The sequence below is a fragment of the Sorghum bicolor genome, chromosome 1 (assembly GCF_000003195.3).
Source record: "Sorghum bicolor cultivar BTx623 chromosome 1, Sorghum_bicolor_NCBIv3, whole genome shotgun sequence".
Lineage (NCBI taxonomy): Eukaryota > Viridiplantae > Streptophyta > Magnoliopsida > Poales > Poaceae > Sorghum > Sorghum bicolor.
This window is the reverse complement of record NC_012870.2, coordinates 5,743,858-5,755,978: the sequence shown is the minus strand read 5'-3', so window position 1 is coordinate 5,755,978 and position 12,121 is coordinate 5,743,858. Positions and strand designations below refer to the sequence as shown.

Below are 12,121 nucleotides of genomic sequence, written 5' to 3'. Positions count from 1 at the left end.
TAGGAGAAAAAATCTCGACTCCTCCGGATCCCGTGTGTTTTTGTGATGCCCGTCCCACCGCTGTCATGGCCGCCGGTCCACTGCTGCGCGCGTCTAAGCCACCCGCCCTGGTTCGTCGTCTGCAGCCCGTCCCCTCGAAGCTGGGGTCACGTGGTGGTTCTAGGTCACGACCGCCATGAACCCCAGCGGGCGGCGCGATAGGCCTTCCTCCTTTGCTTGCGACACATCGGGGCGGCGGGCCTCGCCATCACCGCAGAGGTAGTGGTCGGCTGCACGAGAGCTCCGACGACGCCGTGGTCGCGCACCCACACTAGGGGAGCCAATTCGTGCGGACGCCAAAGCGGATCCCGCCGCGAGCACGAACCGAGGTTGGCGCTTGCGTGCGTGTCTGGTGGTGGGCGTGTACGGCCGTCGATCGTCTCTCGTTCGCCACGATGATAGCCAACTTCGTGGAGGCGCTGCTCCAGGCATGGGCAGAGGTGGCCGGGCTATGCTCTTGCCGTGGTGTTGTTTTGCACAGCCATGTTGGTGATAGTGCTAGCCAAGGTGTTCCTGGACATGGACAGCTCCGTGATGAAGCCGCACCACCGGCGGCCGTGGCTGGTGTACATGTGCGACCTTATCGCAGAGCCAGACGAGGAAGTAGCTGGTATGTACTGTATGTGCGAAAACGGGAGCAGAGGATCCGGAGGAAGAGGGGTAAATAATTAGGAAGACTCTAAGATTAAAAAAGTTGGATTGTGTAATATAGTTTCTTGATACTTAGTCCTAGAACATAGAAACTATTATTAGTTTCTGCACAGTGAGTGCCCTAACAGGGCTTACGGCTTACGATCAGGAAACCCGACACCGAGCAATGGCGTGTCGATACGTACCCACGCGTGTAGGGCACCCTGGGGGCCCGAGTCACCGTGCGCCGCACACGCACGAGAGCTGCTCCTGCGGCGTCGCGGCTGGCTGATGAGCTGAGCAGCGAGGCGCCACACGAGGCATACAGCGAGCTCGATTATTACCCCGCAATCAATCTGAGATCCGTGGCACTGTTCACCGGATCACCGGCTACGCAGCGCTTCGCAGCTCGATCAGCCCAGCCGGCAGCCGTGTCCATGGCAGCATTGATCAGAGGTGCCGGGGGGCCAGGTCCAGCCATGGAGGGATGGATGCCTTCATGGCGGGGCTGCCCGTATCCGTGTGATCGAAATGTATCTGCTTCTGCTCCGTGCAATGTACTGCACTGTACATGCAGTGGTCCACTGCCTTAAGGGGCCTCTCCTCTTCCATTTCCATGCCGGGGCTTGGGCGCTTGGTGACGCTGTCGTCCTCTGTGTCGAGGGACCAGCAAGGCTGGTGGCGGTTTTCGGATTGGTTGGGCGGCGACGCGCCAGTAACGCTCTCCTCGTGACGACACCCTGGTTCGAAAATTTTCCTTTTTTTAGGGAAGGTTCGAATTTTTTTCCTGAATTTGTGTTGTGACGACTTGGATCTTGTTCATGTACATGAAAGGTAATGGGACGCATGCAGTCCAGAACAAGGAGTCAAGGGCAACAAGATAGTGAGATAAAATGGCTCCTAGTCCACACATGACACAGCTGAATTAAAATGTCTCATGGGCTGGGCCTCCTTCCCCAGTTTAAGTGACAGAAAGAATCAATTCCGAAACATTTTACAGAAAGAATCTTGACACCTTTGTTGGTTGGTGGTGGTATACAGTAACAAAGTAGAAGAATTCCACCACATGATTCACGGAAAGAAATGGTCAGTGTACATAAGTCAACAAAATCCAGAAACGAATATCGACGGCGTAAATATAGAACACGTCGTTGGAGGCTTGGAGCAGACAATAAAACCATTGTCAACAGTCTCCTGTTCTCCTTTTCTCCCCTGATCATGCACGAACTCAAGCAACTGTTGTTTGAAACCTCGACAGTTTCACGGTAGCCTTCCTCTCCTTGCCAACCCGGGAAGGTGCCACAAGGCCACTGCACAGCAAACGGAAAAGTGAAATGTTGTGTCAGGCGCAGTGGCGAAGCTAGAGCAAATTTGAGGGTGGTGCACTTGCCTTGTGGGTGCATAAACATATCTGCTAAGGGGTGCATATATGGTGAAATTTTAGTCAATCTCACTGTTTTTATATTTTTTGGGTGGTGCATTAGCACCCACTACAAACTACCTACCTTCACCCCTGGTCAGGCGTGACGCGGTGGACAGCAACATATATGACCTGTCAGGGGTGGAACGGAAAGTTAAGACTGTTTGAGCTCAAGAAAGAGTCCTGCAAACCTTGCTGTTTTGGCTGTTCGTGCTGATGATGATGCAGCAACCCTAGAAACTGTCTGCGGTTTCACAGCTTTGCATTTGGTGCTGTTGAAGGCGGGCCTGGACTCACCAACTAGCTGTTGCTGACCCGTTACAATCTGGGTGCTTTGCTTCATCTGAACATATATGGTAAGCACAGATCAGCATGAGACCTCCTACTTGTTTGAATTCGAGTTGGAAATGTATGGCAGCATCAATGCTCACCTGTTTCTTGCCGCAGGTCGGCTTGTCTAGTCCCTTGCCGTGGATGTGTTTGTCCATTGTCTGCATTGTATTGCAAACATACAGCAGTCAGCAACCCGGCTGTTGAGGCTTGAAAATGTTAGGCATCTGGAAGCTGATGAACTTAGGCCTTGTTTAGTTCGCAAAATTTTTCGTTTTTGGATACTGTAGCATTTCGTTTTTATTTGACAAACATTGTCCAATTACGGAGTAACTAGGCTCAAAAGATTCATCTCACAAATTACAGCTAAACTGTGCAGTTAGTTTTTATTTTCGTCTATATTTAATGTTTCATGCATACGACCAAAGATTCGATGTGACGGGGAATCTTGAAAATTTTTGCGAACTAAACAAGGCCTTACCGTTGGTCCTCTGTTTGGATCCTTGAGTACTGCCATGGAGTTGTTCTCAGCGAACGGGTGCCTTTTTTCTGGTTTTGCTTCTTTAAGGACACCTCTTTCCTATGTAGAATAGACGAGTGAGAGGCAAAGCTTTTACTAGTAACTAATCCTGCAATACAATGAGAATTGGAGGGTGTCCAAACTTACATCAGTCCTTAGCCTGAATGGCCTAGGATTGGTAGTTTTCTTGAGCTTTCCTGCTTGCTCTTGATGCACTTTGCTCTGCAATTTAGCCACCTGCATTAGATCCACAACAGCATGTCAGGTTCTTCACATCCTAACTGCAGGCAAAGAAGGCTCAATTTCTCTTTTCAGTACCATCAGTTCACAGTCAATAGTTACCTTCAGAGCAACATTTTTCTTCAGAGGAACATTCTCGTTGTTCTCCAACTGTCTGTTTTCACTTTCAGAATGCGAATTGTTCATTGATTCTTCACTCGGAGCAGCAGTCGACAGATTCTCCTTGTTGTCATCAGAATTGTCAGATCGCGATGTATCAACCTCAATTCTCAATTCCTGCAGCACCACATTCCTTTCCTGATTGGAGCTAGCAGTTTCTGCAAGTGAGTTCTCGTCTGCTGCAGTGCTGCTGCAACCATTTCGGTTCTCTCCATCATGTTCGGCACTAGCACACTTCGCCGAGCGTCCTAAAATTTTCTTCTTGACATTCGTCTTGGATTCTTGTCCCCTCTTCTCGCTCTTGGCCACCGTGGTCTCTTCACCCTTCTTGGGAGTCTTGGGATTCTTCAGCTGAGACATGTACCTGCTCGGCACCTCCCGGCAGGCCAAGTTCAGCTTCCTCGGCTTGGAACCGGCCTCGGACACCGCCTCCTTGCCCTTGTCTGCCGCCGGCGTTCGGACCGGCTCCTTCTTTGGCGTGCTCATGAACAGAGCCTTGACGACCGTCCCCTTTCTGGCTGCAGCAGCGAACGGCTCCTTCTGGTGCTTCACGCTGTGGAACAGCTCCGGCCTCGGCCGGACGGGCTTGCTCCGCGGCGTCGTCAGTGCCTTCTTCCTCTCGCTGGGACATTCGACCCGCGCAGCCTTGGTACGGACTGGGGACGCTCGCAGGGCGCAGATCCGCTGGACCATTGGCTTGGGCTTTGCCGGCGCCTTCTCCGCAGCCTCCGTGTCCGCGCTCAGCCTCGCGAACCGAGCCCTCGGAGGCTTCGGCGGCGCAGATTGCGGGCATTTCATCATCGAGCTGCAACGAAATTGGAATACGGGATATATAAATCTGAATCGAAGACTGAAGAGTTCAAATGGAGCATCCAGCTCAAGTGGAAGTTGTCGGTACCTCTGGTTCTTCCTGCTGATAGCCTTCTGTAGCCGCACGTTGGGGCTTCTCGCCGCCATGACCTGCGAATTAGAATCACAGCATTGATCAATCGACGACATTCCCGTTGTATCCTAGGTTGATTAAGATATGTGAGAGAGAGAAGGGACAAACCCGCATAAAGAAGCTCCTGTCCAGGGCCTCCGGATCGACCTGCTCATGGTTCTGGTCGCAACCTGCGTACCACGACACGGATCAGAACCCTTCGCTAGCGTAGAACCCGGACGGAGCGAAGAACCGAGAATTGGTTTCGACTTGCGATTGCGAGGGGGTTGGTCGATCACTTACCGACTCGGATGCAGAACCAGGCGGGGTCGTCGTCGGGGCGGCCGGCGTCGGGCGCGGTGAGGTCGACGAACTTGGGCGCCTGGATGTCCTCGTAGAACAAGGCATCGTCGTACTCCTCCTCCTCCTCGTGGTCCGGGTGCCTCGACGGGATACCCATGGAGTTTTCTGGATCCTCGACGGTGTCCGCTGGCGGGCGATCGAGCTGGCAGCTGAGCTCACTGGCGCGGCGGCGGGCGGTGTCGAGGTGCCGGTGGTGCTTGGGCCGAGACGATGCCTGGTGGCGCGGGTGATGGATGAATTTGAGATCGTGGACGGTCGGCACTCGGCAGCCTGGGCAACTAGCCGTTGGAGCGGCGGCGTTGCGTTGGATTGGAGGGGATTTTTATTTATTTTCTATATTAAATAAAACGGTGGGTGTCGGCACATGGCGCCTCCACGGCTCCAGAGACGTTGGCAACGGCTGCAAAACTAATGGAACTCGGTGGGAATGGGTTTGAGTTGCTTCAGAGTTCAGATCTGCAAAACGAACTGGATTACTGATGAAGGTAAAAAGGTAGAGCAGAAGGTGATGATCCGTAGGGTTGGACAGCAGTAGCCGCGTGACCGTATAATTACACGGCTTAGCACATGGTTCAGACTTAGTGAAATTTAATTAGCAAATATCCCCACCACATGTTTTACTATCTTGTCCCGCTTCTAAATTAGGGCTTTATAATGATTCTTTTTGTTATTAGAAGTCAAGGTTACACTATCATGATTTGTAAGCCACACATCCTGTAGTTGCTTAATGCTTGAATAAACCGTAACTTTCTAGGGGTTTAGACGATTTGTATACTTAAAAAATACTATCATCAAGACAAAAAGGACGCCTTCAATGCTTAGACCGTGTTGTTAGCGGGGGAAAGAGGGTGGTGGTGAGAAGTGAGATGAAGAGGAGCTAGAAGAGGAGGGTGAGGGAAGCCATGAGCAGCTTAACCCTGGCTTAGCAGACGTGTGTTAAGCCTCACATGCCAATGACTCATGTGCCACCATCTTTGTGGCCGCTGTGGTCTCTTGGTATCTCAAAACCCTTTATGAGCTTTCTATGTAGCCATTACCGTCTTTTATTTTGCTCTATCGACTTCCCTACCATATTTGTAACATCCCAGATTTTTTTTACGTAAACCAAAAATACGAGCTTTTTAAAATTTTTCCTATAATCGTGTGAAGCATATAGTTTTTAGATCTAACTCGATCCTAACCCGCTAACAAATCGTGGCATACATGTAGATTTGTTTCTAGGTGAGTGCTTTTGTTCGTGAGTCGGTTGGGAGTTTAGTCTTGTTTAGGGTTTTGAGTTTCTTTTGGAGTGCACAAATCCGTAGCGAAGTCTGTCTAAATCTCTGTTGAGCCTATCTCAAAGGCGAAGCGAATCCCTTCTCAATCTTTCTGTTGGAGTATGTCTCAAACTCCTTTGAATTCTTTTGAACTCTTCCCGAAATTCCCCTCTCAATCCCCTCTTTAAAAATCCTTTGAACCTAATCCCAAATTTCTTTATCCTTTAATAGGAAATCTTCTTTCCTTGGGCTCCAACTCTTTTCTTTCTCCCTCTCATTCCAGCCCACGCACGCACCAAGGCCCAGCCTGCCTCCCCCCTTCTCCTCCTTGCCTGCTAGCGCCACCGGCCCAGCCCCATCTCCGCGGCCCAGCTACCTCCCCTCGGCCCAAGCAACCCCGTGGCCCAGCTCTCCTTCTGGCCCAGTCGCGCCCCTCCAACCCTAGGAGAGGACTCGCCCCTGCCTTCCCCAGAACGCCGCCGCCGCCGCGCCAAGGAGGAAACCCGTGCGCGCCTGCCCTCTGCCCCTCGACGTCCGTGCTGATGCGCTCCACGTGTCCCAACGCGGACACGGACGCCGAGGATGGACGCGCTGCCCCTGGAACCCTAGCCACGCACTATAAGAGCCCCTAGCGCCGACGCCGCTCTCCTCCATTCCCGAGCCGCCGCCCCTGCACCCTCAGTGCCCTCGCCGCGCTGAGCCCTAGCCCCACGACGCCTCCGTCCCCGTCCTCGCCACGGTCGCCACGTCCAGGAGCGACGCCGCAGCGAGTGCTCCCTCTTCGTCGAGCTCCAACTCGAAGCCCCTCGCTCCGTCTTCACCGACGTCGAAACCACCGCGAGCACGACACCCCGGGAGCGCGTCCTCGTCAAGCTTCTGTCTCGACGCCGAGCCACCACCGCGACCCAGCCCCGTTCGCCACGACGTCTGCGCCCGCGCCACCACCGGTCCACTCTACCTCCCCTCGCGATGTCGACCCCGCCCCGAGCCTCGGTCGTGGCCTCGTCCTCGCGTCGCGCCCTCGCCGCGAGCGCGGCACCCCAGAGCGCGTCTTCGTCGACAACGCCAGCGCGGACGCCACCAGAGCCCCCAACCTCGTCGCGACGCCACGGCCATGCCTCTGCTTCGAGCCCCGAGCACCCCCTCGCGCTGGAGCCTCGACCACGCGCGTCGCGTCCTCGACCTCGCCGCGCTCAAGACGCCGAGCCCCGACGCGTCCTCGTCCTCACCCTGCGACGCCACCGAGCCGACCGCGGCTCCGAGCTCGCCGCGGTCACCACCCTGTCCGCGAACTGCGATGTCGCGAGCCGCACCGAGCAGTACCTCCGCGATGTCGTGCCAAGCTGCCACCTTGCCAAGCTCTTCTCCGCTGCCGTCGGTGAGCCACCAGTGCCCATTTTCCCTCCTTTTCCCCTTCCTGTGTTCACCTTGCCGAGACCGGCCTTCGTGCCGTGTTCTTCTCTGTGCAGGGATGTTGCAGCCACGCTGTGCCACTTGTCGGAGCCGCTGGACTTAAGACATCGCTGCTGTCAGAGCGCCGAACCTGCGAAGCGTTGCCGAACCCCTAGCCTTCTCCTCCAGCTCCGCCTTTGCCAAGCCGCGACCAAGCTATAGAAGCCCTCTGCCATCCTCGCCACCAAGGTCGAACCCTAGTCGACGCCGACGAAAAACCCCTTTTGCTTTTGTACATCTTTCTATCAACGTTCAGACATGTCGTGCGCCTTTCACATGATTTATCTATATCCATGCCTGTGCCGTGCCTTCGTGCCAGTCTATTACCTATCTGTTTATCTATCTCTGTTGGACGTTATGGAAATGTGCTACTCTATTGTTGTCTTGTGTTGGTCGCTACATTGTGGTTCTTTGTGTGTTGGTTCTTGTGTGGTGTGGTTGGTTGGTTGTGAACCGTGCCTTCGAGCCGGTTGAGAGAATGATGTGTTTGAATGTTGCGATCGCGAGTTTGTCTCGCCATGGTCGTAGTGCCAAGCATATCCCTCCTCTCGGGTTATCGTCGTTCTTTCGTTTGTTATTTTCCTGAGGACTGAGCCTTCAAGCCAGTCGGGGAAGTGGTGGTGCACTCGATCATTTTGATCGTGGGTTCGTCCCGCCGTGATCGCGATGCCGAGCGTAACTCATTCCCTGTGTTTAGTTGACTTCGTTGCGGTACGGTCGTTAGCTCCTATTCCCGTTCCTCGGACGTGGTCATCGTGGACTCGATGTCGTTAACGACGCGGTTCTTACCCGCACACTCGAGACCTAAATGACCTAGTCTAGTGGGATACGAATTAGGGGACAACCTTCGTAGAACTATCGGAGAAACTCGTTAGGTGAAGCTCATGGCCGCGAGTCCACCTTGCCATGGCCATTGGGCTTTACCCCATTTCTCCCGTGTTTATCCTAACCACCTCGTATGCTTGTACCACTTCGACTATAGCATTCCCTCGGACCTAGCGGTGACAACCACATCGCTATGGGCCTTAGGAATAGCCTTGTGCTGATTTAGATGCACAGTCATGGTGCCCTACGAGTGGGTTGGGATCGTGGGGTCGTATTCCTTTTATCCAACCGTCGTTGTTCCATGATGAGTTGGTCGAAAGAGTATGGACTCCATTCTTCTTCTCTCTTGTTCTCAATCCCGTCGATCCAGTAAGATGGGGATTAAGCCCCTTTTGCTTGTTTGATGTTTTGTTTCCAATCCCGCGATTCCCGCCGTTGCTATGGCAAGCGGATCAAAGGAAGGTGAATCCCGTGTCTTTTCCCGCCTTTTTGGTTCTTCGTGCTTAAACTCTTGTACGCTTGTACCTATTCGACCGTAGCATTTCTTGGTTCTCGTGGTGACAACCGCACCGCTAAGAACCCTGTTGATGTCTTAGTGCATTTAGTGCACCTAGGTTGTGGTACCCTACAAGTAGTTTGAGCACTCGTGTTCTTGTGTGTCACTCTTTCAGATTCCCCGTCTCTTACCATGGCGAGTGGATCGGAAGGAGTAGACCACTTTCCCTTTCTTCTCTCTTTGTTCCACCCTCTCTTGGCTCTCGCCAACTACAATGGCGTATAGATTGAGAGAGACCGGAACTTCTCGTGCTCATAGTCTTTTCGATTCCTGTCGATCTCTATGACACTTGGATCGAAAGACCGTAAGCTGTGGTGTTTGCTTAGAATAAGTTAGGGTCTACGCTCTTGTTATTAAAGCCGTACAGGTCGGCATGATCGACCCGGAAAGTACCGGCTAGGCTAAGACTCAAGCTTGTACTTAGTGAACAACCATTCCCGTTTCTTTTAGCCCAGGGATCGGACATCCGCCGAGAGGGCTAAGTTGTTTTCCTTTCGGTGCTCTTTTAGGGTAGTTGTTCTTCAGTGTTTTGTCGTCTCTTTTCACGATCTTTCTAGGTCTAGTGATTTGATTGTTTCGCCTTGTTTGTCACTTTCGAGGTAGTTGCTTCGGTTAGCGTTGATCGGATCGGAACCCGTTGAAGAAAGGACATGCAGATGGAATAAGGACCTCAGATGAGAACGACTACAAGTGCACTGAGGATCTCAGAAATGACATTCGACAGGTGCCACGTCCCACCCAACCTCGTAGAATCCTAATAGACATGCAATAATGTAGATGCTAGTGCTTTACTTTTATGCAAATGAACCGAGATAGGTTGCATGATAGAAATGCTTGTGAGCCATTGCCTTGTTGCAACCTATAACCCTCGCACACCCACTGTCAGGTTAGATGCTTGCATACTACTTGCTACTGCTTCTACTACGCATTATATCTGTGATGTGATGCAATGTGGGAGATTGGATGTGAGTGGATAAGGCACGTGGTGCCATTAATTGGATAATGAGATGGTAATGGATTTGGGGAGATCTTGGCGTGTGTCTTGGGTGTGTGGTGAGGGTTGAGTCGACCGAGCAGGATCTACGACGAGTCTTGGGACAAGTCTTGCCGGAGGACGCTACCTAGGCGTTCTCCATGAGAGCTACCTGTGGCGGGTACATGTGACAGGGAGAGGTCCCGGAGTGGAGTGTCTTCGTGGGACGAAGCGCCGGGATGGGAGGTGTTGTATAGCACGGGCTAACCGGATGTTCCGTCGAGCGGGGCATCGGTTGGCCCCTCGTGAAGATGTCCTGTTTGGTCACCCTAAGGACTGAGATGTTCTGTGGACCGGGTGTTAGGAAGCCTTACACGCCACTCGCCTTAGCCATGGAACGGGACGGATGTACGACCAGCTAGTGCGGTGCCACTACTACTAGGTTGATAGCAGATAGTGTAGGGAGGTACGGGCATGAGGACCCACACCCTCCTAAGACAGCGTAGTGACCTTAGGGGCCCGGTACTACGCCTCACAGTCTCAGCATGCCGGTGGTACTCCGGTATGGCCCCAGTTCTGAGTGGTAGGGTGGCATCGTATTTAGCTGGGAGGCAGCTCGGAATCAGCCTAGACGGGGGCCACCGTCGATGATGGTGATCTTGTGGTTAGTGTAAACCTCTGCAGAGTTTGGTTGATCGATCGATACATACGCCGATTCGTCGGCTATGGACCTTTTCTAAGTACAGCTTCACTTGACTAGTGAGAGGAGTCCTTTCTACCTTCCCCTGGGTGTGTGTTGGATCCGGCGTTGGCCGTTGAGGCAAGGCACGAGCGGGAGTCGTACTTGCCGCCTAGAGAGTGAGAGTGTGGTGAGATGTGTGTGATGGGATGGATGGATGGACGTGTGGTTGAGATGGAATAAAACTTGATGAATTATTATTATTAAAATATTGACAAGCTTGCATAGGAAAAACTACAGCCATATATATAGGCCTCATGATCTACCCTTTGCATTCCACTTACCACAAAGCTTACGCAAAAGCATAGGGTGGGAGCCAGTGGCCAGTACAAATCGTACTGAAAGTTGTTTAGCAGGTTTTGAACGTGGTCTATGACGATAACTACGGAGAATAGAAGGATTAGGTGGTCTCGTTCCTGCGCTCAAGTTTGGTTCGGAAATGAAGGCTACGCCCACTGATAAACTACGCCGACTCTGATGATTCCCCGTGAAGGAGGAGCCTTCACCGCTGACGCGCTACATTGACTCTGATAAAGACCCGTGTGTGTTTTCGCTAGAAAAACGATGTAATAGGCTTGTTGACCAAGAGTTGTAAAGTAAATGTGTTGTAATCTTGTTTTTCACGATGTATGGCTACGATAACAGCTGATATATGATAATGAGATGGTTCAATTTGTGAATTGTCACATTATAATTCGAATCTGTGGATTTTTCCCTTTTTGGAAAAATCTAGGTCGTTTCAATATTTGCCATAAGCACGTGCTCCCGAAATAGCTTCTATAGCTTCCTCAACATAGCCCACAAGTCCCTTCGCATTGTTTTGTCTACAAAGTCCACACCTTCTCCTTTCTCTTGTCCATCGTCTACCTTAGCAACTCTTATATGGTAGTTACTTCAAATTCAAGCCGTGTGCTCCACCTCTACCAATTTAAACCAGTCAAAGATAGAACAGAGAAGGCAAAGAGAGGAGGAATAGGATAGAGCGAGGACAAAAGAAACCGTTTCTCTTTTTGTCTCTTGAATCTCCTGCTCCCCCCCTCTGCTTTGCTTTACTATTTTTTGCACTTCTTGTATGAGAGCTTTTTTCTCCTTTCGAATAAATAAACTGTAGGGTGTAAACCCCCTCCAGATTCCTTAAAAAAAAAGAAGAAACCGTTCATAATATCTCTCCCCCGCTATAAGAAATAACTATTTTCACTGTTACATTGTCTACCGAAGAAAATTCAAAGCTTTTATAATGGCCTAGAAAAATTCGAACGTTAACAGTATGCATCAATAAATCCCAATGTCAATCGATATGCCTGTGAGCAAAATTTACGTATTCATTTTCGTGTCTTGCGATAAATTCATGACGGGCAGATGTGTGCCTATCGATATTTTGGTCCAAACTTCAATAGAAAACTGAAGTACATGTGATTTTGTGAACCGCAGCGAGGCAGAGAAGCCCAATGACAATCGAGCCCAGCGCAGCTTGATTACCTGGGTCAAACCTTCTCTCTCTTCACGGCCACTAGAAGGCCTTCTAACATGCAGCCCAATAAGCCATTCGACTCGAACACTGGAGGCCTTCCAGGCCGAAAGCACTCGGCCCATTCGGACAAGAAAGCCCATGCGACCCTCTGATTCCCCCACGCGGACACGCCGCTTCCGACGCCCCGGTTCCCCGCTGGCCTCTCCGTGGTGCCGCCAAAATTTTC

At 51.8% G+C, this 12,121-nt stretch overlaps 1 protein-coding gene across 2 annotated transcripts; it reads right to left on the bottom strand.

Annotated features, from left to right (window-relative positions):
• LOC8083960 (muscle M-line assembly protein unc-89) lies at nt 1,554-4,944 on the bottom strand. 2 transcript variants are annotated; one of them, XR_002453117.1, is made up of 9 exons: nt 4,564-4,944; nt 4,390-4,451; nt 4,237-4,298; nt 3,282-4,143; nt 3,087-3,176; nt 2,901-2,999; nt 2,521-2,580; nt 2,175-2,432; nt 1,554-1,979 (listed from the first exon to the last, which is right to left on the bottom strand). XR_002453117.1 is itself a non-coding variant. In XM_021460981.1 (9 exons), the coding sequence occupies exons 1-9, from the start codon at nt 4,718-4,720 to the stop codon at nt 1,898-1,900; spliced, it is 1,626 nt and encodes a 541-aa protein (XP_021316656.1). In that variant the 5' UTR covers nt 4,721-4,939; the 3' UTR covers nt 1,554-1,897. The 2 variants fall into 2 exon arrangements, 1 of the variants encoding a protein (XP_021316656.1); XM_021460981.1 differs by having other exon boundaries at nt 2,281-2,432; nt 4,564-4,939.

Excerpts from the sequence above, each read along its gene's own strand:
- LOC8083960 (XM_021460981.1), bottom strand. The coding sequence starts at position 4,720 with ATGGGTATCCCGTCGAGGCACCCGGACCACGAGGAGGAGGAGGAGTAC. Across the intron at positions 4,144-4,236 it reads ATCAGCAGGAAGAACCAGAG|CTCGATGATGAAATGCCCGC; the intron begins GTACCGACAACT and ends ATTTCGTTGCAG. Across the intron at positions 2,433-2,520 it reads CGACCTGCGGCAAGAAACAG|ATGAAGCAAAGCACCCAGAT; the intron begins GTGAGCATTGAT and ends ATATATGTTCAG.